The following is a 25,323-nucleotide window of genomic DNA, read 5'->3' as shown; positions in this document are numbered from 1 at the left end:
GAGAGGGGGACTTACGGCGTGTTTAAAATTCACTCACAAAACCCAGTTCTAGACTACTCTGTGGACTAAAGAAGCTGGTGAGAAGAATGGCTAATCGCACAATGAGAACTGCTCTGCTCCCATCATTCCCCTTTTTCACTACCTGACTTCTAGAGGGCTTTTGTGCCACTCTGTCCTCTTCTGCCCTTAAGCAGCCTGCAGGGTAAGAGCTTGAGGATTTCCACCATATAATAAATACTTAATTCATGATTTCTAATAAGGCTGACATTTTGAGTGCTGTGAAAAACAACAAATCTTCTATTCAAGGATGAACACTACAAAGGAGGGTGACAAAACAGTGACACTAAGTAGGGACTGCATAAATTTTGAGCAAGGCTAGCTAAATCTGAACTGCAGAACATCAATTCTAAATGCAGGAAATGCGCTGACTTGGCTAGTAAATACTTCCTTATGGCATCTACTCTTGAAAATATAAGTGAATTGCACACTGAACAAAAAACTTGTAGAATGAATCAGGAACAGCACCCTAGTGAGTATTTGAGCATGTCTCTAGATTTAATAATTGTTCCCAATGCTTTGCTTCTACTTAGATCTATGAGAAAAATCAGTGGATGTGTCACAAAAAATAAAACTTACTCAAGATTATTCTGCAGATAATAGAGGACTCCAAGCTCATTGAGGGTTCGAGCATTGTCTGGTGTATCTTTGCCTAATGTGAGTTCTTCCAGTTGCAGGGCTCTTTGACGCAGGAGAGCAAAGCCACACTACAGCAAAACACAAGGTAACGTAAGCCAATCACCACTACTTTCAGAGTGTACTACTGAGGATGGAAAATTGAAACACTCAGTTTTGTGCCAAAGAAACACAATAATTCTACTTACATCTTATTTTCAGGCTAAGTGGCGCATAGGCATTCTACTCATTTACAATTTAACAGTGAATTTCACCCAACATGCTTCCAGGCATTAACTCAAACTTCCAGGCTAACTTACTGTGCCATCTTATAGCTCTGTTTTCCCTGCACCATACAGGCTAAGTTGCTTGAACTCAGTAGTTCAAATAACTTATTTAGATGAAATTCTTATTTTTAAAAACTCCAAATGAAAATCAAGCTAATTTCCTACACTGAATGCCATATACAAGTACTAAAAGAGTATTTTTCAAGGTTTTACATGCACCTCTTAAAAAAAGGCTGCAAAGCCAATGCTTATATGCAAAGCAAATTAAAAATAAAAAATGCAGCCTTTGTTACACACTCTGCCCAATTCTTGACCTTTGCAGTCTTAATAAAAATATTTGTGTAGCAAAACTCATTACAAAAATTGACAAAACCCCTGTGATCTGAATTCATTTGTATTTAAGCACTGTGGAAAGACCAGCATTTTTGTGGCTTTTTGCTACTTTCACCACAGTTACAGCTAGAGCTATAGAGTTACTAGCTAAACCTTTATAGAATGGGTACTACACAACAAGTAAACCCCTAGCTCAGGAATGATCAGAGGAATTTTGTAGCCGAAAAACACAAAAGAAAAGACTGGAAAAAAAACTCAGGAGGTCACTTAACACTATCATTGGGTTATCCATTGCTGTAAGCACTGTGTTCAACAGTATTTGTAAAAAGCCCTGTTACCTCTGCGGAGCACTTTTTCCCATCCTCATTTTGACAGCCAATTGTATCAGCAGGAATTCTGCATCTCCAAACTGTAGTATCCGAAGTGTCCATACATCTACCCCCCTTAACGCCGTACCAGCTACGCTGATTCTCCTCCACTTCCAGAAGAGTTGAAAGGGTAGTTACCAAAGCCACTGCTATACCACTTCACTACATATGCCTTCAGTTATCAAAAGCACTTGAGTATCAGATTTCTAGAACAGCTCTGCAGACATGCTTTAGTATCTGTTTTCCAGAGCCACAGCTTTCCTACATTTCTATTAAATATCAAGTATTTCCTTACCAAACTGCCTTTCCGCCTTGCCGCCTTTTGGCGTATTTTGAAGGACTTTTTCCTCAACTGCTCAGCTTGTTCATATCTGAAAACAGTTACACAATGTTATGCAATGTTAGAAGAATGCCAAATACAGCATCAGTGGATATTTTGGGTAGCATGTCTAGAGAGCTTCTAAGTTGCTTGAGAGAGGAAATTCCATTCCATTCCAAAGCCACTTACGAATTCTTGACAAAATTTACACTTTTTGTCAAAGGTAAAAATATCCAAAATGCTTAGCGCCAAACAGTGCTCTTCCTATATCTCTAACTTGTTAGGTTGTTGGAATTCTGGATACAAAGGTCCAGCCAACTGGGTGGCCTGCTGCAAGACTACGCAGGGGATGCTCACTTTTACCTTGGGAGTTAGGAAACTCAAGCCACAGAAGCATTCTGGCTTCAGGAAGAAAAATCTCATGTAAGTTATTTTTGCACCACCTCCACATGAAACAGAAGCACCAGTATAGTTAATCTTACTTGTTCTGCTTTTGGTACAAGGTTGCAAGGGCATCAAGTTCACAGGCTACTCGGGGATGTTCAGCTCCAAAAGCATTTTCAGAGATTTCCAGCGCCTGTTTATATAGCTGTTCAGCATTTCCAAACTTCTTCCACTGAACATAAACTCCTGCTAGCTGGTGGAGTGACTGTGCCACCCTTGGGTGGTCTGGATCCAGCACAGTCTCTCGAATCTCCAAAGAACGCTGGAGAGGAGCTACAGCCTGTAGTGGGGGAGTTGAGAATATGAGGGCAGCAGGCAACATCCTGTATGCTACAATAGTTTAACAAGTGCCAAAGAAAGTACATGCTGAGCTCTGCTTAATTTGCCTGCTTGCTGTTACAACAGTCTCTAAACGTACTTACCTGACTGAGAAGACCTAGGTCCTTAAGAAACCGTCCCAGGGTCTCATAAAGATCAGCCAGGCAGATCATACTTTCCTCTCCCTCACAGCTTTTTTCATATTCTTTCAGAGAGTCAAAATATTCAGCTGCCATAGAGCTCTTATCTTTCCCAACCAGCTGCCAGTAACTCAGCAATTCTGCAAAATGTCCCCTGTTTTAACAAGGAAATAAGAAGCTCATCTTATCTCTGAGATCTCTCTCTTCAGATTCATTCTAGGTTAAAAGAAAAGGGCCATAAGCATGAATTTTCCTTCTGCTAAAAAACGCTGTAGAGACAATTCATGGAGACTACTGCTGTACAACAGCAGTATTTATTCCTTTACTGGCCCCCATTTGTAACAGGATAGAAAGACAGATGATTTACATGACAACAGGGTCACCAATAGATTACCATTCTAGCCTCTTACTACTTCAAGTTCCTTTCATCCATATCTTTTTTTTTGATTTACATTTTAAAGGTAATAATTAGAGATTACCTCACATTTCATGTTCTTGACAAAAAATTACTTTGAAATGCTTATACCTGCCAAAGCAGTGGCTACCTTTGTACCTTTTGTAAAGGTTCTGGGATACAAAGAGATTCAAAAGACACTTGTGTAGCTTTTGCTTGTCACCCTGTTGTTGGAAGAGCCAGGGAAGTTCATCTGCACTTCTCCAAGTCACTCGATCTCGACTATTGAAAGAAAAGTAAACAAAATACAAGCTTTGAGAGGCCTAATACAACTTGTCGATTTGATGTGAAAACCAGGCAAGAGTACAATTGCCATACCTGAACAAACCACACCTGTCTAAACAAACAGACTACTGTGTGAACTGTGCACTCCATTTTTTCACCTCTTCATTTTAATTTCACCTCAAAGGACCCCGGATCCCCCCAGGCAGCAGCTCCTCCCTCCCCTATGGGTTAACCTGTGGCTGCTAGCAGAACGGCAGCCCCACAGCAGCCCGCTGTCCGGTTGTGCTAATTCAGGACTGTAAATGCGAATTAGTTATGAGGCTGGATGTGAACCCACAACCTTTCAGCTGTTCTACTGGACCTCCTCTTGTGTATGTGCTTATCACCTGCCAAACTCAAGGAGGTCTTTCCTTTTTTCTTCAAGCAACCTCAAAATTCCTGGCACACGTAAAAACGTTTTTGTATGCCCACCGCATCCACCATAGTCCTCAATCTTTTCCAAGATTAAGAAGCAATATATCAATAATAAACTGCTAAAATGAAAATTATGATTTTATAGGGGGTTTTTTTTGCAATGATAATTTACAACACTGAATCAAAGAAGCTACATGAAGAAAACAAAAATATCCGAGAGCCATAAAGTCTGCAATTTAGCACATCTTGAGGAATTCTGACCTACCTTAGCTGCATGGTAAAATAGTCTACTAGTTTTTGTCTGTAGGTGGAAATAGCATTTTCACCTTCCATATATTCTAATTTCACCATTTCCCAAGCCTAAAAGAGAACAGAATTGGGAGAAAGAAAATGCATTTAAACTGTTTATTAAGCTCTGATGATTCACAGGAAACTGTATGAGATTTAATTATCAAACAAGTCTTGTGTTGTGGAATGAAAATCTTTCCATGCCAAATGTACTATAAACAGATCATCTTGTATTATACAAAAGCTCGGACTATTCAGATCATTTTCCCTTCTCCTTCAGTTCTGCTTGTTGTCAAGGAACCAGTATTTTCTAGGACACCTGGAGTCAACAACTAATGGAACATAACTCTAGTGTAAAGGTTTGAAATGCCAGGTTTTCAGCCGGTGAACACCGACCAATATTGATATCACAGCTCTAATAGTTTTCAAGGTCATTCTAACATTAAACCAGAAGTTAAGGAAAACAGAAGAGAGCATAAACGTATGAAGGGCTATCTAGCTAATACAAGAATTTATCTAAAAAAACAGCAGAGGCTTAGGGTGTAATAAAGCAAGAACCTGTGAGCAAGAACCTGTGAGCGAATTTCTCAGAGCAGAATACAGGAAATCAAGATGAACTCTGCTGAGATGTAAATGGGTGTAAAGCTGAGTGAACACAAATGGACTCAAATGCTCCCCACATTTAACTTAATACAGTCAAAACCAGAGTCTGCATGAAAGCTTTTGCATTGGTGGAGTTTCACTTATACATGTTTAGAATTATAAAATTTACCTGGAGGTGCTGGAATTTTAGCAAACCACAGCCATACGTCAGCAAACACATTTTGTGCAGGCTGTGAACGAGCAAGGCTAGCATTGCAGAAGACAGTTCAGGATAAAGTTCCATCAGTTCTGACTCACTCACACCATTGTGGCTAACACCAATGACACACAGAACCTACAGAAAGCAGAAAAAGTACCTTACACACTTAGCAATATTTGCAGCAGAGCTCAGTTAGCCTGAAATTTTAAGAAAAATACTGTGTATCATTGTATAACTTTATATGTTAAGAACAAAACTACCTACATTAACTCTTTCCCTCTTCTGTCCTCAAAGAACAATCCTCAGTGATAATGCATTAATATTTTAACAGATAAAGTACCAAATAGGGCAAATAACTGACATCTACGACAAACAAAAGGCTCCAGAAACTTTCCTCTAAAACACTTTGGGGAGCAATAACTCCATTACCATAAGGGACTTCCATCTAAGTAAAGCATGACAAAGTTCTCATGCTGCCAGAACCAAAACGCTGTTGGAATTTCTAGTAATTGTTGAGGGTCATTTCCTAAGTCAAGAAATGTTCCACACAACACAGGGAAGTTCTGCAGAAGCATGGAGAGGAATCACAAATTGAACAAGTGGAGTCTTGTATTCACAAGATATTGTGTTGATTATATTTGCCATGCTCGAATTAGCTTATCAAAAGAAGGTTCAGCAGTAGTTCAATCTGCGAAACAAATTCTGATAATGGAGTTTCTTTGGACTAGCAGATAATTGTTATAAAGGCCTTGCCTAAAAAGTAAATCTAAATGAATTTATATCAGAAACGTGGTGTAAAATTTTAGCAGTTATAATAGTTAATCATTGGATCAGGACACTAAAGATAGTGCTGATGTCATATCACATAACAGTGGTGGGGTTCTGTTCTGTTTTGTAAGATAATACCTTAGTTGAAATTTAAGACAGAGAGGTCATATGTTCTGTATTTATGCAATAAATAAAATTAGATTAACACAACTGTCCCTTCTACACTAATAACACAATAATCTCTGAACTGTACATATGAACCAACGTAAACCTGTATTTACTTTTCATTTAATAAAAACTACAGGAAAGAATATACATTTCCTGCACAGATACTGAAGCATTCTCTGCGTACCTCTTTCAAAAGACCTTTCTCTTTATCGTTCCGCAATGACTCTTGAACCGATCGCAGAACAAGCCTGTAGAGTGACACTGTGTCTTGACACTGGAAACACTGTTGAAGGGTTTCATCAATATTTCCTGTACTTCCAGCACTGAGAAGATGGACAAAAAGAGCATGGGTTAACACACTCGATTTGGCTGAGCAAGATGAACCGAAACTATCAAAGAGCTCTATCTCAAAAGTGCTCTGAATTCCTACTGGGTTTAAAAGATGCACAGCACCTGGCAAGATTAAATCCAAAAGAGATATTCCTGAAGCCAACTGTTGTCACATTGCCTGATTTTTCTAAATATCTACAACATTCTTATTTCCAAGAAAAAATATGTTGTAGTGCTCTTTTCCTCCAGCAGGACACAGAATAAGAACATCACATTGGATAAAGACAGGAATATAAAACCAGATGCCGCTGTTTCATTGAATGCATTTATGAAGCAAGATTTTCAAGAGCAATTAAGCATTCTAGAACATAAAACAAAACCTCCAAAATAATGAAAATCAGTCAACCAGACTAAATTATTGAAGTATAATCTTTTGGGAATCTCTATATTAAAAATGAGGCTTTCTCAACAAGATAAAGTCTAGGTTAATAATAACCTAATGCACTTAGTACACATTCTGTTGCACAGAAGATTAATTTTCTGAACAGCAGAAACTATAGGGCAAAATACGGTGTACAGGATGGCAGACTAAACAATTGCTGAGCTCCCTCTTAGACTTAAAACATAAAATGCAAACTACCTGGTACATCAGTAAACCCAGCCGACCTCAGTTAAACCATATAACAGAATAATACCAACAGCCTCCAAATAACATTAAAAAGCATTAAAGCAACCGATATACTCAGAAATCAGAACAACAGAAAATAAAAAAAGAAGGGCTTAAAAACAGACAGATACAACTATTTGGATTCACTTAGTATTGAAATTGCAGAGATCATAGATATCTGATCCTTCCTCCCATTTAATCCACAGTCAAGGAAGGGAGAATAACTTCCTATTTTATTCTGTTTTTTCTTAACAGGATTAATTCTGTTACATCAGTGTATTTAAAAATGCAGCAAAGCTACTTGGATCCTTCTAACATAGTGATCAGAATAGTAATTTCAGGATCATGTCAACTTACCAGGCAATAGTTTTACCCAGAAGAGTGACATACAAGGCATTGCAAGTTGTAGCGGAACGACAGTGTCTCTCAAGCTTCTTCTCCTACAATATTTCAAACAAAATTCTGTGGGCCAAGCTAAAATTAACCATACTAATAGAAAGCTAATGATTTGACAAGAAAAGAAAAGTTGTAGATATGCTTCTATCTGTAACATCTGAAGAGTAGGATATGATAAGTATTGCAAAAAAACACTGCATGTTTTTCCAGGTAGTGGAGCATACAGGTGAAAGTTTCCTTTCAAATTTAGGATCAAAAGAGTTACAGTCTAATCATTAGATCACTAAAGATGAAGGTTATGTTACAGAATCAGGCCCCAAGGCAAAGAGGCAAAATACATTTTTCCAACTTAGCCAATCATTGCTATGGTATTACGTGTCACTAAAGCTTTTACAATTCTAAAATGAAAGAAAATGTTTACAGCAATATGTGCAACTGTACACTTTTTTGTTAATAATTTATGCTGTTCCATCTGTATTTGGTGCTATGAGCCTTGAGGTAAAAAATATTCAAACCACATGCTGTCCTGACCAGTACTATTTAGTTAGCTAAATATAATACTTTCTTCTGGCAGCTGTGTTTATTTCATCTTTCCATGTTCTCATTAAAAGTTATACTAGAGTGAGGTACTTTTAAAGAACTGCAACAGACATACCTGCTCTTTAGTCAATTTAACATTTGCAGAGTTACATTCTGCACTAATGAGAGATTTAACATCTTTGGAATTCAGTGGATCAAGATGAAGAGTGGGCCACAACCTTTCAGCAACAGAGAACAAAATTACATTCAGACCTCATTAAACAGCACACAAAAGGAAAAAAAGACATAAAAGTTGTAGAGTTTTTTAAAGATTGATATCAAAGCAGTAATTGAAGCTATTCCCTGCTACTAAGAAATTCTAGCCCTCACAAGTCAAAATTCCATTTTTAGCCTTATCCTGAATCTACATCACTGTATAGTGCTCTTGATGTGCATGTGACTACATTTAATACTCTCTTTCACATGTTCATGTGGAAAGATCTATCAAAATAAAACAGTACGGTTTTACAACAGATAAAACCTGTCCTCATTGCAGTATCAACAGAGAAGCTTCCATTGTCCTCTATGGCTGCAGAACCTGACTGTATTCATTACATTTCCAGGTCTTGACAAATTTGGCCTTTTGTTCTTCAATCAGTAAGTGTAACTTAAAATAGTAATTTTAACCCAGACTTCTTTGAAACATCCCAGAAATATAACATACCTCCAAGCCTGTGGGCATGTTTCTACATTCACCGATACAATCATTCTTATGTTCACTGGCAGAGGATCTATCAGCCATTTCATATGCTTTTCGGCTTGCTTAAAAACAAAATTTTGGTTACTTAATACACAGGTTGTTCAAAAAAAAAAAAAAAAAAAAAAGCCAGAGATTGATAGGTTTCACTAACTGGTTAGCTCAGTGAAAGGTGTCTTAAATTCTCCAGTGTCCTTAAAAATGGCTTATGATCTAAATCTTGGTATGTATCAGCATGACTGAACATTATATAAAGCAGATAGAATACTATTATTCAAAAATGCTCTGCATAAAGACTAGGCTATTTACATGCCTACTAGGTCAGCTCACAACCCTGAACCTTTGGATAAATAATGTAACCAGACTGCTCAAACATTACGGTGTTAAGACAAATTAAAAAAAAAAAAAACCAACGAATTTTACCTATAAAAATGATAGACTATTTTTAATGCCTCAGCACTAATTGCACATTATTTTCTATATATGCTCTTTGTAGAAAAGCAAACGTTAATATTACTGTTACATAGATACCGCTGAACCTACTACACCCATGAAAGTTTATTTTAGACTGGCAAATGGCAAGTATTTTGAAAACATACCTGTATTTGGTCAATAGAATCAATAATTATAATAATGCTGCCTTGGTGACGTGCAGAAAGTTTTTCCAGCCAACGGGGAAACTCTTCCAGAAGTTTAGCTGGATCCAGTGTCAAAGGTGACACTAACCAAGAATGTTGCATAAGCTGCAGAATTATAAACATACATTAAAAATTCTATCTTAAAAAACAACTAGCATAGTTGAAGACAGACCTATGGACACAAGAGAAAAATCATTCATTCTTGGGGCAATTTTTCTACTCAAGCTCAGAGATTGCTTTCCCGCTACTACATGAAGAAAGCTGGCAAATGTTGAAAGCAAAGAATACTTACAGAACTCATTGCATAAATTCTAGAGGGACAACTTCTACGCAATGGACAAGGGATTTGGAGATTTAAAAAGGCTTAAAAGTCAGACAGGTTAAAATATGCAGATTTCTAAAATACATGAGAAAATTGCAAGGGGCACACAATCGATTTTGTTTTTCTAAAGGATTTAATCCTGCGAGGTCCTCAGTGCGATTATGCAAAAGAAAAAAAGCTCAGACCCTGGCACAGAAATACTCCTCATTTATTCCTCACATATCAAACACACACTTCAAAAATAAATTAACATAGGAGAGAGACTAGTCTAGGAACAATATGGTGCCAACTGGCAAATGCAGCCTCAGGTTTCTAAATGCACAAACAGAAGCGATACCACCTGCTTCTCTCTTTGGCCAGATGGCAGGAAATTTTGGAAGAAGTTTATATGGTTTTATAAGCCATTAATATTGATCACTGTAAGCATAACTGCTAATGCCAATCTTTTATGAAAATCCCAGAGATGCTTTTTAATTGATCTGCATTCAACATATAGGATGAGAGCTCCCACTTCTATCATGCCCTTTGTCTGCATTACTCTTAGCTGATGTAGAAAAGCCCATCAAAATTTGTATCTTTTGACACACACATACTGACACTTTCTAAAGAATCAAGCTATGCAGAGTAAGTAATAATACAGCATACCTTTAAAGTAAGGCGTTTAATTATCAATGCAGATTCTGAACTGGTAGACATGGGCCTCCCCACAAAGTGATAAAGAATTAGAGTGTTTGGTGAATGCTTCTGCTGCAATTGAATCCTAATGAGAGAAGTAAAAAAAAGCACCTAACAGACCACATTTTTGCAAATATATTTTCATCTCAACTAAAAATTATCAGTTTTGCCAAAGAAGGTAGAGTATGCTAGGTAGAGGTGTTCAGTATTTATCTTACATAGTACATCAGGCATTTTGTAAGCTATAATTGAATTTTTTATGTCAGTTTCCATTCTCGATCTCCCCAGAACTGGTAGCCATTAACAAGTGCCCTTCCTGGCACTAAACAGTCACATTACCAAGCTTTTAAGAACTAATAACACTATCAATTTATTTTTAGGGCAGTAAATTCTATCGCAGCCTGCAAGTGACTGTGAAATGCATTTCTGGGACAAATTATTAGGTCAGATCCTTCCTTCCATTTGTTTCAGCAAAAGACTCCAAAGGACCCCACTTGGGTATCAGAGAAGGACAAAACTATTGAGTTACTGAAACCCATCTATTAATGCTGGGCAAAGACAGATCTATAGACTTTTACAATTGGAGTCAGGGAGATAATGAAGGCTGAGATGGAATTAGCTACTCAACTATTACAAATCTTTCCAGTACGTTTTCATAACTTCAGTGCTTTCTAATCCCTCCCCTTTTACTTGTAATTAAGGTGATATGATGCTCAAAATGTAATGGAAACTTTTTTCTTAAGTTCATTCATGGAAAAAAATATTTTTTAAACTACCATTTTGACAGAAGGAGAGATTTCCCAGAGCCTGGTCCTCCTGATACAAGTAGAGGTGGAATAGGTGCTGGTGCTGCTACTAGGTCATTCAGACGTTCAAAATACTATAAAAGAGAAACAACCATTACAAAGTACTTCACTGTTTAAGGAAGGGATATGCTGCTTGGTATGCTAAACTGCCTAATTACAAAATGCATGTGCAGATTTACTGAGGCAAGGGGATAAATACTAAAATGTAACTTAATACATATGGAAATAACTTTATTAATGAAACATTAAAAATGCTAAATTTATCATCTCTTTTAAAGAAAGCATAAAATACATGATTTTTTTTTTTTTTAACTTGATTCAGCAGGAATTTTTAGGGCTAATAAACTGAGTTGGTATTGTTATAGCAAAGCAATCAGGTCCTGTTTGCCAGGACTTAGCCTTCAGACTTGACATCTGCTATTACATTCTGAGGCACCAAGCACACAAACAAAAAGTTTTCTTTCACCACCTGAATGCCCAAGAACATTGTGGCAGAGTTCAGGACCATAAAATAAAACCCTTCATCCACTTGGGAGAAACAGTTTGTCACTGCACAAAGGAAGTGGAGGCTGGGTTAAGATGCACATACGTGTATATTCTATTACCATTCTATTACTTTAACTGTTCTAGTATGTGGTAAAGATGGCACAATTCTCCAACCCATTGCCAATATATGAATAGTGAAGTCAAAGGAAAAGCTGTGCTAATAAAACAGGGGTGATAATAATTTAATTATAATAATAGAGAGACTGCATCCCTATATTATAACATAACATCAAATAATGTTGAACAAATCCAGCTGTAACATCAGTCCTTGCTAAAGACCACTTTCAAGGTTCTTCTTCATACACTCATTCTACCTTCCCTATATATACCCCTGCTCTTGACACCCCTAGTTTGAAATGTTTTAAAAATCTGATTTCAAATAATGAGGAACTACTGAGTTATTAAGCAACTCTCTATTTTTAATTTTCCTGTGTTCTTCTCACACATGAATGTCTGTAAGATGGGATAAAACCTTTTCACTATTGATCTCCAAAAGATCTAACTTAAGGTGTCAAGACAGAGCTCTCATTTCCTTCAAAAAAACACATTCAAAGCCTTTTCTATAGACTTGAGAAGCCTAGAAGGACACTCTATTTCTGGCATACAGTTATAGTGCTTTCCTCCAGTGTAGGAACAGCAACCACTTCTTCATCAATGCCATTCAGTAACAGTCAAACTGGCATAACTCCCAGAAACAAGTATGTCATCTACGTAACACATATGGTTTCTTCTAGTCTAAGGAATAACAGCCCTAAAAGGATGCTCTCAGACACAGTTCCCTCTGCAGAAGTATATCTTGCCCCAGAAGAGACAGTGTGAGTGATAGCTTTCTCTTCATCTATATACATTTCTAATATACTTACTTTCTCAAATCCCAGCTCACATGTTGAATTAGAGGCCTGCTGGAAAGCTTCCATCTGTTCTTGTTCATCATGTGCATCCCATAATACATCACCAAAAACTTCTTCAGGAGCAGTGGACTCTTCCTTATTACCTAAATCCTTGCCTTCTAGTTCTGTCATTTCACAGCCCAATATATCCTAAGTAAAAAGAAAACTACAAGGAGAAAACCGCAACTGCAGTTCTTAAATACAAGCACTTTTGATATCCTTCTCAATTCCACTGTATATGATTGCAACTCTATTAACACCAATAGCCCCATACCCTTTTAGGCTAGCAGCAAACATAACTAAATGGGTAATTAAATGATTCCAAGTGAACACTGAATGCACAGATCTCAGGACACTGTTTTTACTCTTTTCAGAGGAAGCTACTCATCACAGGAGAGGATAAAGACTATGCAGTCTCTCCTTACCCCATGATAAGGAGCATGATGTTAACAGAGAATTTAGAACCATATCTGATCCCTTTCCACTGCTTCTGTCCTTAAGGCACTGCTCAGTTAGGTTTTCTTCCCACTTGCAGAGTTCCTTGCTAGCCAGTACTAATGATTAAAACATATGAAGATCTCTGAACTACATCAAAGTCGCATTTAGCAATCACACTGGCAACATTTAAGATCAGAAATCAGAGTGGGTACAGAAAAAGGTGAAATGCATCAGGTATTCTACCTGTTTAATTATCTTTTCCACACAATTATTGATTTCATATGCTCCTTCTTCCACACTTCCCATATGATCAATCATCTGAAAAAGTAAATGACAAAGCATGGAGCAGCTCTGAAACTAATGGGGAACAGTATTTATGACTTCCCACAAAACCATTCTGTAACATATTCAAATTCCATTCTGTTGTACTTCTTAGGTAGGACTCATCTTGCCTAAGCATTTAAAAATTGGGCATCTAGTCTCAGCTGTTCTCAGCAGTCCTCTCCATAGAGATTAAAGGCAAGTGATCTATGTTCAGATGAAAGGAATCTCTCTGGAGGTTCCCCTCTCTTTCTTCAGTGGCTACAGAGGGACCCTGGATAAATACTTTTGCCTAAATGCCAACATTTAGATGGCTAAACTTAGGTGACAAACTTTATCCCTATAGCACAGGGTTTTTTCAATAAAAATGCAGTGGGTTTTTTTTCCTGCTAATGAAAAATTCATAATCTTCATAAAATGAGCTTCACCTATCTACTCATACAATGAGCATCCAGAATAGTGTAATGCAATTTCTCCTAAAATCTACAAGCACTCTGTCATTCATAACAGGAAAGCAGCCTTTTAAAAGTCAGTCATGTTTAAAGTGTCATACCTTTGCTTTGTTCACATAACGAATTTGCTCAATTAACCGCTGCACCAAGACTGAGCTGTCTTTGTCATCTTCCATTCTGTGGTAAATCACTCGGGGCTTTTCTTCCAGATTTCTCAAGAAGGCTTCTTCACAGTCTTCCAACAAGCAACTAGATTGGAAATCAGCATTCTTGTGCTATATTACACTGCTGTAGTAAATAGTTCAATCAACACAAGCTCCAAAGACAGGTTTCACTGCAAAATCTAATTCAAAAGTCATACCTTTTTACAAGGGCAACCAAGTATTTCAGCAAAGAATTTAAGATAAACTCTGAAGCAAGGAATAGCTAAAAAAGAAATTTCTGCTACTTGTATCAAAAACATCAAAACCGTTTATTAATTTTTACATTGCTGCTTTTTAAATTAAGAGTTGATGTTCCTGTCACATCAATATACAGAGTGAAAAGTAATTGTCTTGCATCAAAATAACATGGATTTACATGTGATGAATGAGTGCCACATTTATGTCCTGCCATCACTTATTTGAAGGCTCTGTTCCATTTCTTGACGTTCTTAGGAAAAGCCCGTTTGTATTTATTAGACGTAGGCTAGGTCTCTTAGTTTATACTAGTTGAAACAGAGAATTACAGACCTCCGATCTCAAAAGAGCTTTGTATTTGTATGTGTAAAAGAATAACCACCTTGATTCCATGTTATTATACCCAGTGATCTATTGCTGTTCTATAGAAGGGTTTATACAACTATACAACTTGGGGATGCTGACAGTGGCAGGTAGGATCTCTTATACATTATTTTCTTTATATGAGCACTACAGTTTTCATCACAGTTTTTGTATGAGAAACTCTATAAATGAATATTGTTGGCAGGAAGCCCTCTTTTGAGTTTTTTTTTGAGACATTTTTCAATATGGATTTCACTCTTAAACATTTGTGGCCCACATACATAAAACTGGATTATTTGGCAACAGCAGTTCTCAGGGTGCCAATGGCCCCTCAGCTGCTAAGACATTCTTCTTTCTAAGGGCATAACAGTATGGCAGCCCTAGTCCAGTTTCTCTATGAACACAAATTAAAATCTTCTGTAGTACCTGGCTGTTCCCTGAAGCACTCCACTGCTGTAAGTCTTTGCTACTAGTATCTCAAGCTAGCATTTAGTTCTCTAGGGAAAAATGTTTTACAGACAGAAACAGCAGGTCTAGCGAATATATAAGAACTCTAATAATATGGCAGTTGTGAAATGTGAAACAACATAATGTATTTACTGATTTTTACTTTCATACAGATGTTTTGGAATAATCACTCCATGATCCTGAATATTACCTTTTCTAATCCCTTTTTTCTGTTCTTCAGCAAAAGGAAAAATACAATAGAAACAATCCTAATGGATGGAAATAGCCTTAGTTCAGTGTTTTTCATTTAGGAAGTCATGTTTTTTCTAGAAAGTTAGCCAATTACTCACTGAACAAATAAAAAACATTGCAATACCATTTGTCATAAAATATCATTACTTTAGTAAACAAAGCTATAGAAGGCTAGTGTAAGATACCACGCAGAAGAGCCATGAAATCAGTCCAAAAAGAGCCAGAGACAGAAAATAATATGTAACAGAATAAAACCCAAATAGTACAGACAGGTGTAGGGATAGATAAGGAAATGAAAAACACAGATGACATTCACCCCAACCATCTTCAATTCCTAAGATTCCAGCAATATGCACAGCAGAGAGCTGTTCTTGGAAAACATAGTATTTGCATGTTATTATGAAGACATCTTTCCTGCTGTATTTTAATAGAATCTATAGCTAGAGGAAGAAAGGAAATGTTATGAAGCTGATGCATTCTTTTAACTGTCTGCACTAGTAAATCTGAAGTTTGAAGGAGTATCATTTAGAAGCTATTAGCTTAGGAAATGTACTGAGCAAAGGATCACATACATTTTAATAAGCTATGCACTCTGCATAATTGCCAGTTTCCCTTTGCTTTACAAGCCCGGAAAATACTTACCTTGGCAAAGTTAAATGTAGGAGCAAAATGACTAATGAACTTTTTTCAATTTCCCATTTTCTTACATCCTTAAAATGACTTTCATTTTCTGCTGGAAAATGAACAACTTGAAAGAAGTATCCCATTGTTTCACAGATTCTTTGAAGTTTTGGTGAGTAGTTCTGAAAGCAAATTTGAATAACTGCGCTTTATTACTAAATCTGCATAACAGTAAGGATTACTAGATAAATCCCAGTTCCTTTCCTCTACGCAGCTTCTTCCCCTGAAGTCCTTGACAATATTAGCTCTAACTTCACTGAAATCAGAATACAGTTACTAAAGCTTTTGTGGAATACTGGAGGAATTTTTGAACAAGTTTCACAGTGGAAATGAAACTCAGCATATCAGTTAATGTAAGTTTGTGAGGTTCTCACCCTAATGAAGATGTCCACTTCTGGTTGAGTCTCATCAGTACTAATAATAAAACATCTTACTGTGTTACTCCACAGAGATCGGGAAAACAGAGGAGTAACCTGTAACAAACTAGCAACAGCAGCATCCCAGTCGTCTGCAAACAAAAAAAATGGAATCAGAGATCTTTGGATCTGGTTACACTATATAAAGGATAATAAGTAACCTGTTAACATTATGAATACTCCATTTTATTTAAAATAGTAGTAACATTTTTACTCAACTATTTTTGATTTAATTTTAAAATTTTAAGTTTAAAGCACTCATAATTTTGTAAAACCACATAATTTGACAACGTAGCAAAACATAATAGTGTTAGATACCTTCATGTTATTACTACAATATTTCCTTTAAAATAGGATGGATGAAATGTATTCACAAAACCAAGCTGATAGTTGTAAAACAAAAAAAAAATATGCAGGAATAATAAAAATCACCCATAATAAAACATTTCTTTTTCCCAGCTCTACGTGTATTTCAGTTAAACTACACTAATATATGCCAGTGAAACAATATGGAAAGTTCTTCTTCTTGAGATAAGGTCCCTTGCTTTCCATATATGTATTGTATGTCAATTCACTATAGAAACAATAAGTTTTAAAAACTTCTTATGTTACTCATTTTGTGGTTGGACATTTCTTCAAGCCCAGGATACACTGCCCTTTCAGTACCACCCAGCATGATGACAGGATTAGTATACGAAGCTGGAGCCACAACAGAGCAGACCCTCCCCTCCAACTTTGCAGGCAGACTTCTGTATCAGAGCCTGAGGGACTGAAAAAAAAAAAAAGGGAGGAACTGCCTTCAAAGCCAACTACAGGCTAAGGACAGGTCCTAGGGGTTCCACCAGCAGTGGGAGAAAGCAGAGCACCAGAAGACAATTTGCAAGAGGCCATGCGGGAAACACAGTTATACAACAAAAACTATTGACACAGTGTAATACTTGAATTGTTAGGTCAAATCTGACTGGTCTGGCAGTCAGATTTCCAAGAACTGCTCCCCAAGCAGAGTCAAAAACTGCAAATCCAATGAAAAAATAAACAGGAAAATAGTTTATGCTAATACCTACGTAACATTCATACTGAAGTAGAGAATTTGAAGAAAAAAGGAAAAAATGAATGCCAACAGACACTGAAAGAGAGATAATCTTTCTTGATCAATATGAATAAAATGGTATCTGGTTTATTCACAGTGAAGCACTATTTACTGCTGTTTGCTAAAATCACTGCTGCATGTACCATAGTCACCAAATATATAAACACAACCTGGCACGTACACCATTACTTACCTCTGTTTATATTCGCAAATGGTCCCTCAACATCTATAGAGCTATGAGCAAATTCAGGTCCTCTGAAAGACTGCTGAAGTTGCATCATACTACCCATGGATGGCTCACTTCCCAAAGCTCCTCCATTCCAGTATTCAGATTGCACCCTGGAAGCTAAGAATTGAAAAACAAACAAACCAAAAAAACCTTCATTGTCAGTAAACAAGGTAAAATACCAGTCCCAAATACTCTAGCTGAAACCCACTCTCACATGTTACTGATTATAATTTTTTCTCCTTTAGCAGATTCACTCACACCTTTGTGTGCTCTAGTTCTAAATGGGCACTTGTCCAAAGCCACTGAGAAGCCACGCGGCTAAAGGAAGAGGTAAACAGAATTTGTTATTACATGGATTGCTCTCATCTGTTGGGTTTAAATGCTGACTTGGATCACCTAAAGGAAAACAGTTCATGGTATTGTTGCAGTCATCTGTACATATTACAGAATCTTTGTTCAACTTTTGTTCAGGAAAGTTCTGCAATTAAAACAGCATGAAGTGGCTGTAGGTCAGGATTGAAATAAATTTTCTGTGCTGTGTGAAAGAGCTTTCACAGTATCTCTTCGCCATATGCTTGGCTTGCAGCTCTGCCAACCAATATGTAACTTTCAAGGCACTAAATAAAACTTACATGCAGAAAATAAGGAAAATGAGAAAGATTTAGAAAAAAGTAGGAAGGGAAGTAAAAATTCAAAAATGAATTCAACAGAAAAAAAAAGACAGAAAAAGTATACAAAAGAAAACAAGACGATCTCTACCACTGGGGTTTATCAAATGTGTAACTATGCACAGAGCCAATCATTGCATTTTGAAATATTTCTAGTTTTAAAGATTGCATATTTATACTCCTGAAAGACATGATTATTGACATATCTTAATAAGCAAAGCAAAGGTAATGCAACAGCACTTGAATGCAGGGTTTCCACAGTAACCCTTTGTGGGGCAATAAGTAACAGTGGCAGTCCTTAACGGTGTTAAGGTGTTAACTGTCTGCTTCAATTATTGCTGTATTTTAATCAGATGCAAAGCCAGAGGATTAATCACATACTTATTCGAATCCCTCTCTTGTTATGCTACCACTTATGGTATAATATGCAAGCTTTTGCCCCGTATGTCATTAAGTTTGCTAGGGCTTCCCTTTCAAAAAATTCTTTGACGAAATGATTCTTTTGGTGAGTTCATGCTTGTTAAATATCTAACTGCTATTTTGATGAGTTTGGCAGCTGAGCCTGGAATACTTCATCATCCATGGACAGCAAGTCTATCTAAGATACCCTCTAGTTTCAACTGCGTACTTCTGGATCTTTTGGAACATAATCTCTAAGATCTACAATCGGAAAATGCAGAAGAAAGCTCAGAAGAGAACATAAAACTCAGAACTGTTCATGGAACAACTTCAAGAAAGTTTCAAGACACTGTGTCTAGACAATGCTCCATTTTCTTCATTGATCCATGAATATGACCAGAAATTTAGGTCTCCACAATATAAACTATGGTTGTAAAGTCAGCTCTCTTTATCCTTTAGAAATATTTTATGTTGCTTTTAAACCCAGATTAATAAACCTTTTTTCAACAGAATATAAATATTTGTCTTATGCTTTATCATTCATAGACTTCAGTCACATTTCAACAAAAAATGCAAAGAATGGAATTCTCACCCATAACATCTGTACAATTGTCATCAGAATCAGACTCTTCGGGATCAAACACTTGGATTCCTTGGGCCTGCAGCCTCTGAAGTTTTGCTTCTAGCTCTCGTTTGGCCCTCAATAAGTCCCGAATCTCATTTTCTTTAGTTTCCCTAAAAATCTACAAGAAGGAAAAAAGTAGTTTTGAAGTACAAACTATAAATCTCTGGAAATTCAGTATCAGCTCCTGGATTCATATTATGCACTTTCACTTGCAAATATAAGTTTTTAGCATTCATTTAGCAGGGAAAGGCTTGAAAATGTGAGCAAAAAGCCATCAGGAGCTTAAAAACTAGTTGGAAAACATAGTTTGAAATGATCTATTTTTAAAATTTTACTCTTTTAAACCTTAGCATATCATTCTGAAAGTTAGGAGTCTGCCTTAATATAAGAAACTCATTAAAAATGGGAAGTAATTTTCTTGATCTTTGAAAGTTCAGTTTTTTTTAAAATTGCTATATAATAACTTTTTTCAAAGGTCCCCTTTTATTTTTGCATGTATTTTTACATTTACATATAATCTTGCACTTATTTTTGATTGCTGTGGTAATTTAAATTTTCTAAAATAAAAAGTGATCCAGCATCTCCAGCTGTCCTGTTTGTACAATATTACCATCACAGGGGGAGGAAAACATGAACATCGATTTAAATACAAATAGTTGAACTCCTCTTCAAGTCTGATTTCTTGAAGAAGGTCAAAAACAGTTCTCTTTTATATCTCCAGCAGACACTAACACCTGTTACACTTAAGGATGTCAGTAATCTTGAAAACAGTGCAAAAACTGGGCCTACTGCCTTATTTTGGGTGGTAGAAGTATCATCATCTGCAGCAAGGGAAAAGCAGAAGCATTCACTTGGCCTTTCAAGCCATCCTAGAGGTAAAGCCGTTACACTTTTCCTTAGTTGGCTCTCTTTTAGCAGCCGAAAGAGATGTAAGTTTCTTCTCTCATGTAAGCTAACAGTGTTAACGTTACAGTGCTAAATAAACAATTTACTCAGAAACAATTAAAGTCTGTGTTTAAATCTATACGTTCCTTCAACAGGTAACAGTCGAGCAGCCTGTGTTTCCTTGTCACTCTCAGGTATAAAAGCTGCAAGGACCAGTGTTAGAATGACACAGGAATTTAGTTTCAGATTCATCACTGCACAGTCTCTTTTTAATATATAAAAAGTTATTTTCTCATTAATCTAAATTTTGTCTTAGTTTTGCAGAGAAGGTTGGTAGGATTATCTTGAGGGAAACAATCAGCTACACCTATGATACTGCAACTTTTTTAAGGAGGACAGGTCCTCATGACCTCTGTTGCAGAAGAGTTCATCGGGTGAACGGGACCAAGCGACACCTTCACCTTTTTTTCGGTTGCTTCCCCAGAGAAAGAAAAACCAAGCCATACCTTGAACTGCCTTTTGACTTTGTCGCGATCGTGTTCAAACGTAGCAGCTCTCTCCATGGCTTGGTACTTGGCTTCCAACGCGCTCTCCTTCTCTCTCAGTATTTTCTGGTACGTTTTTTGAAGCGCCTGAAAAGATGTAACATGCCGTTACCCCGGGAGGCAGCAGCGGCTGCTGATGGGGTAGCAGCAGGTTCGCTTCCAGTCGCAGAGGCCCGAGCGCGGCGCTGCTGCGAGCGCCCGACGCCTCGCCCTCCCGCCGGCAACCGCAAGCCGCCCGTCGGCCCGCGCCTCGACGCCGCGGTTTCCCCTCGGGAGGACGAGGCACCCGCCACAGCGCCTCCGTGCCGCAGCCTCTCCGGGGAGCGGGGCAAAGCGCCCGTGGCGGCCTGGGGCACGAAGACGCTGCCCGCACGGCCATGGCTACCTGCAGCTCAGCGCGCAGCCGCTTGTTCTCCCGGTCCAGCTTGGCCTCCTTCTTCACCATGGAGGCCACCTCGTTGTTCTTGCTGACGCGGAAGATCTCGTACTCCTTCTTGAGGCGCTCGTACTCGGCCGCGCACTCCAGCTCCTGCACCGACGCCGTCGACTTGAAGCTGGCGCCCAGGAGGCCGCCAGGCCGCGCCGCGCCGACGCGCCGCAGGGAGCTGCGCAGCAGCCGCGCCTTGGGCTTCACCTCCACCGGGATCTCGCAGGCCTCGCCGCCGCCGCCGCCGTACGCGTCCTCGATCACCTCGCCGGCGCCGCCCGCCGGGCTCACCAGCGACGACGCCGTGCCCATGGCGGCGGCGGCGGCGGCGGCGGGGGGGGAGACCGGGGGGGTCTCCCCGCCTCGCCTGGCCCGGCCTGCAGGCGCCTCCCCGCGCCGAGGAGCCGGACGCCGAGGGCAGGCCGGGAGGAAGCCGCCGCCGCCGCCGCCGCCGCCCCTGCCCCCTCCCTCCTTGCAGCGCCCGTCCTTGAAGGCGGAGGGGGCGGGCGGCGCTTTGGGGAGGGCCCCGCGGGGGGGGGGGGGGGTGGTAATCTCTCTCTGAAAAAAATCCGGACTTTTAGGTTTTTTTTAAAAAAAAAAAAAAAAAGCTGACCTGAAAAGTGACGCCAGGGATGGGGCGGGGAATCATGTGTCGGGCAGGGAGAAAAACACTTTTCCCACAGGAGAGGCAGCGAAGCGAAGGGCTCGGGGGGGGGGGGGGGGGCGCGTTGCCAAAGGCGTTTGGGGAAGGGGGCGTCTGGGCCTGGCGAGGTGGGTGGCGGGCAGCCCTGGGCCCCCCGCGTGCCGTGGGGACACCGCTCTCGTCCCCAAGCGCGCCAAAGCCACCTTGGACTGTCGGCCGTCCTGAAGTCGCCTCTTCAAGAGCCGCGTCTGGTGCCTTCACCCATCCTGGGCATTTTGGAAAGTTGGATCCCTGAGACTCGCAAGAATGTCATTGGTTCATTCCCAAATCGCAGAACCTGTTTTACTGTCAACATGAAAAATAAAAGTGAATGTAGTTACTTTAAAGCGGGTCTTGCCTAACGTGTGCCTGATGTGTTAGCCGTGATCAATCTTAAGAGGAGAAAAAAAGTCTTTTAGAGGTATCTTTCCAGTGATATCCTGGATCTCAAAATCTTTTGGAGGGAAAAGTTACTTATTCTTGTATACAATGAAAAAAGGAATTATTTTATTTCCATGAGCGAAAACTCTGGGTTTGGGGAATATGCACTATTTGCCACTGACATGATTTTACCCAGACTTCCCCCCTATGTTTTCATGGGGAAAAATAATTCCTTGTCTGTATATCATTTATGGTTACATTAGTGATCTGTTTCAGTTAAACCCTGTTTCAGTGACAAAGGCAGATGTGAAATGTGAGATAAGTGTGGGAAGACGAAGGGTGCTACTATGTCTTCCCTAATATTGACATTAACGTGGCCTGTGCAGTACTAGCAGGTTCAGCAAATGAGCTTAGAATTCTGTAACAAGACAAGACTCCAGGGTTTCTGCACTTGCGTGTTGGTATCAGGCTGTTCCTCTACTTTCCTGCTGTTTCAGCTCTGGGAATAATTAAAAATGTGTTCAAGCTTGTGCTTGGACTGAATTCTTCTCATGTTGTGAATTCGTGAAAGTCAAAATCTCCAGGCTTTAAGCCTAGAATAAAAAGTGCAGTACTGTAAAAGCTCCTGGATTCTTTCTAAAAATCCATTTGACAGTAACGAATATATTGGAAGATCTGTAGATGCTGTTTCTCTAATGTTGGCTCTGGATGCTTTACAGGAATTTTATGGAGAGGAGAGACTGTATTAACACGAGCCTTTCTAACCAGAAAACTTACACTGCTTCCCTGTTGTTTCATGGATTGGTTTTCCTAATGTTTAGAGATTCAAATAGCTTGCTTCAACATCTAATTTGTAAACTTATAAAGATTGGTTTAAATCACCCATTAGTACAATTCAGAAGGACATCCAACTGTTCATATCTGTGTTCAGCTGTTGGAAATAGTGCCTCAGAAAATCTGAGGACAAGCAGTCTTAACTTTCAAAAGTAAATTGATCCTGAAAATTGATGAATAGAGAAAATACCAGATCAAAAATGGCCTTGTCGTCTTACATTATTTTTAACCTTCAACAGGAGCAGGCCAGCCCATAGTGCTTTGAGGACATGGGTGCTGGGTGAATTGTGTCATGAAGTTCTTCATCGGGCAGCGCAGACATTTAGAATGCTTGAGCAGCTTCATGTTTAACATTCTTATCATTGATCCAATATAGAGGGGTTATTAGGCCAATTCATGTGTGAGATTTGTTTATCAGATGAGAACCTGGAGTCTGTAAAGCCCCTTCATGACTAGATCTCTAAAGGAGCAAGACTGCTTTTCATCACTGAAACCACATAATCAGAAGTACAGTAGATTTGTTGGCCCTCTGAAGACTTTACTCTTCTACCTGCCCTTTCATGGTGCATATACAATCCATACTCCTGATTCACCATGGAACAACTACTCTGCCAGAATTCGCCTCCTATTGAGATTTTTTTGGGTGTGTAACTTAGAAGCCCATGGACCTTTGTACTTGCTCCAACAGTGTTTGTATGGCATAGGCAATTTTGCGTGAACATTGTTAAAACTTTATTTGCCCTTAAATACAAATCTGCTGGGCTAAAGTTTAAAAATATCTACATGATATCTGTAGGGGTATTGCTTTTGTCTTTAATATATCCACTGTATTACTACATGTTTTGTTGTTGAATTTTCTTAATCTTGACTTTATTTCATTTTAGGAACTGTTGTTGAATGTTAGCCAACAAAATCTATGGATCTGTGGATCTGTCCCTTAGAGATAACTACAGCTGCAAGAACTGCACTTCTGAAAGAAGGTTGGTTTCAGGGTCTTTTGAGTCTGCCCTGTGCAGTCTGCCCTCTTTTATTAATTTAAAAATGAAAGTACCTATGTAGTTCTGATGGAAACAGAATTACTTTATTTTTTACATGCATTATTACATTCGGCTCCAAGTTAGCAAATGTGTCTTTTACAAAATAATATATCCAGTGTGTTATTATCCATGTATTCCTGTAAAATTTAATGTACAAGGTCAGGAAGTAGCAAGATAAGATTGATTGATTTTGAGATTATAGGTTGCCGCAGATTGACTACCCATTAAAAACAGGAGTTTTACTATGATTAGAGTAAATGTTGATAATGATCTGAAAACAGAAGATGCTTTAAGTGAAAGGCAGCTGAACAAACTTTTATACACCGTCCTTTTTTTTAACTCAGACTTCGGAGTAACTTTTAAGTTTATATACCACAGGCATAGGCAAAGTGTGTTAGAAGCCCTTCATAAATCCCTATTAAATTGTTTGTGCCTGCACTGAATCAAGGTAACCATTTTTTGTGATGTCATTTGTTACTCAAAAATATCTGTGTCCACCACAACATGATTAAAAGAGCTCTGTTGAGGACATGTGGTGAGAAGATGTAGCATGGTAGTTTTTAAAAGATTAGTTTTGTCCTGGAGTATATGTTCTACCTACCTCTTTTTAGTGATGATGACAACCCTGCTCTGAAAGGTTACCTGCTATTGGGCTGTTCTTCACTAACTGGTTGGCTTTTCCCAGTACTCTAGCCTGTGCAGTAAGTGCAAGCCTGGATAAGCCAAATGACTTGTCTACTCAGTCAGCTTCTTACTTTTGTTTAGCATGAGGCCTCCTGTAAAACACAGCCAAGTCAGGGAGAATCTTCCAATTGAGATGACCATTTTTTGAATCTAGCACTCCTGTCATTCCCAAAAAGTCTGAACCTGCCAGATCTTAAGCTCTGAGCATAATTACTTTGCTGTCTCAGCCCTGCTATGGCACTTGCATTTCATTCAGCTGCATGAAAAGCATCTGCCTCTGTCCTGCTCCGAGACCCACATGCTAAGCAGCAGCTGATCAGCAGGTCCATGATTCACCAACCACTGTGACTGGACAGAGGGGTCCTGAGGCAAAAAAGAGGCAGTGATATTGTATGCAGCATTGAGGCAATGTCTGCTAGAAGATGGGATGGTAGGTATCTTCCCCTTTTTTATATGCCCCAACACAGCTGGGGATATATCCATCGTATGACTGACGTGCACCTTTGCATAATCTTTCTGTGAT

The 25,323-nt window shown here is 38.8% G+C and overlaps 1 protein-coding gene across 1 annotated transcript in view; it reads right to left on the bottom strand.

The window, feature by feature from the left end:
• Positions 1-21,494, bottom strand: part of NPHP3 (nephrocystin 3) — a 29,178-nt gene extending 7,684 nt beyond the window's left edge. Inside the window, exons 1-23 of the mRNA XM_067291391.1 lie at positions 21,141-21,494; positions 20,717-20,842; positions 19,293-19,443; positions 17,598-17,750; positions 16,273-16,406; positions 15,860-16,020; positions 13,859-14,006; positions 13,228-13,302; positions 12,520-12,696; positions 11,081-11,184; positions 10,275-10,389; positions 9,269-9,412; positions 8,637-8,734; positions 8,049-8,151; positions 7,355-7,437; positions 6,185-6,323; positions 5,035-5,199; positions 4,240-4,334; positions 3,435-3,557; positions 2,846-3,035; positions 2,462-2,703; positions 1,956-2,031; positions 637-764 (exon numbers count right to left, since the gene is read on the bottom strand). Coding sequence (XP_067147492.1) covers positions 637-764; positions 1,956-2,031; positions 2,462-2,703; positions 2,846-3,035; positions 3,435-3,557; positions 4,240-4,334; positions 5,035-5,199; positions 6,185-6,323; positions 7,355-7,437; positions 8,049-8,151; positions 8,637-8,734; positions 9,269-9,412; positions 10,275-10,389; positions 11,081-11,184; positions 12,520-12,696; positions 13,228-13,302; positions 13,859-14,006; positions 15,860-16,020; positions 16,273-16,406; positions 17,598-17,750; positions 19,293-19,443; positions 20,717-20,842; positions 21,141-21,494 — 3,284 coding nt within the window. The remainder of the gene's footprint in view (positions 1-636; positions 765-1,955; positions 2,032-2,461; positions 2,704-2,845; positions 3,036-3,434; positions 3,558-4,239; positions 4,335-5,034; positions 5,200-6,184; positions 6,324-7,354; positions 7,438-8,048; positions 8,152-8,636; positions 8,735-9,268; positions 9,413-10,274; positions 10,390-11,080; positions 11,185-12,519; positions 12,697-13,227; positions 13,303-13,858; positions 14,007-15,859; positions 16,021-16,272; positions 16,407-17,597; positions 17,751-19,292; positions 19,444-20,716; positions 20,843-21,140) is intronic.
• Positions 21,495-25,323: the final 3,829 nt, after the last annotated feature.

Source organism: Apteryx mantelli, chromosome 2, assembly GCF_036417845.1.
Source record: "Apteryx mantelli isolate bAptMan1 chromosome 2, bAptMan1.hap1, whole genome shotgun sequence".
In the NCBI taxonomy this organism is placed as follows: domain Eukaryota; kingdom Metazoa; phylum Chordata; class Aves; order Apterygiformes; family Apterygidae; genus Apteryx; species Apteryx mantelli.
Note: the sequence above shows the minus strand (reverse complement) of the source record. Positions and strands in the feature narration are given on the sequence as shown.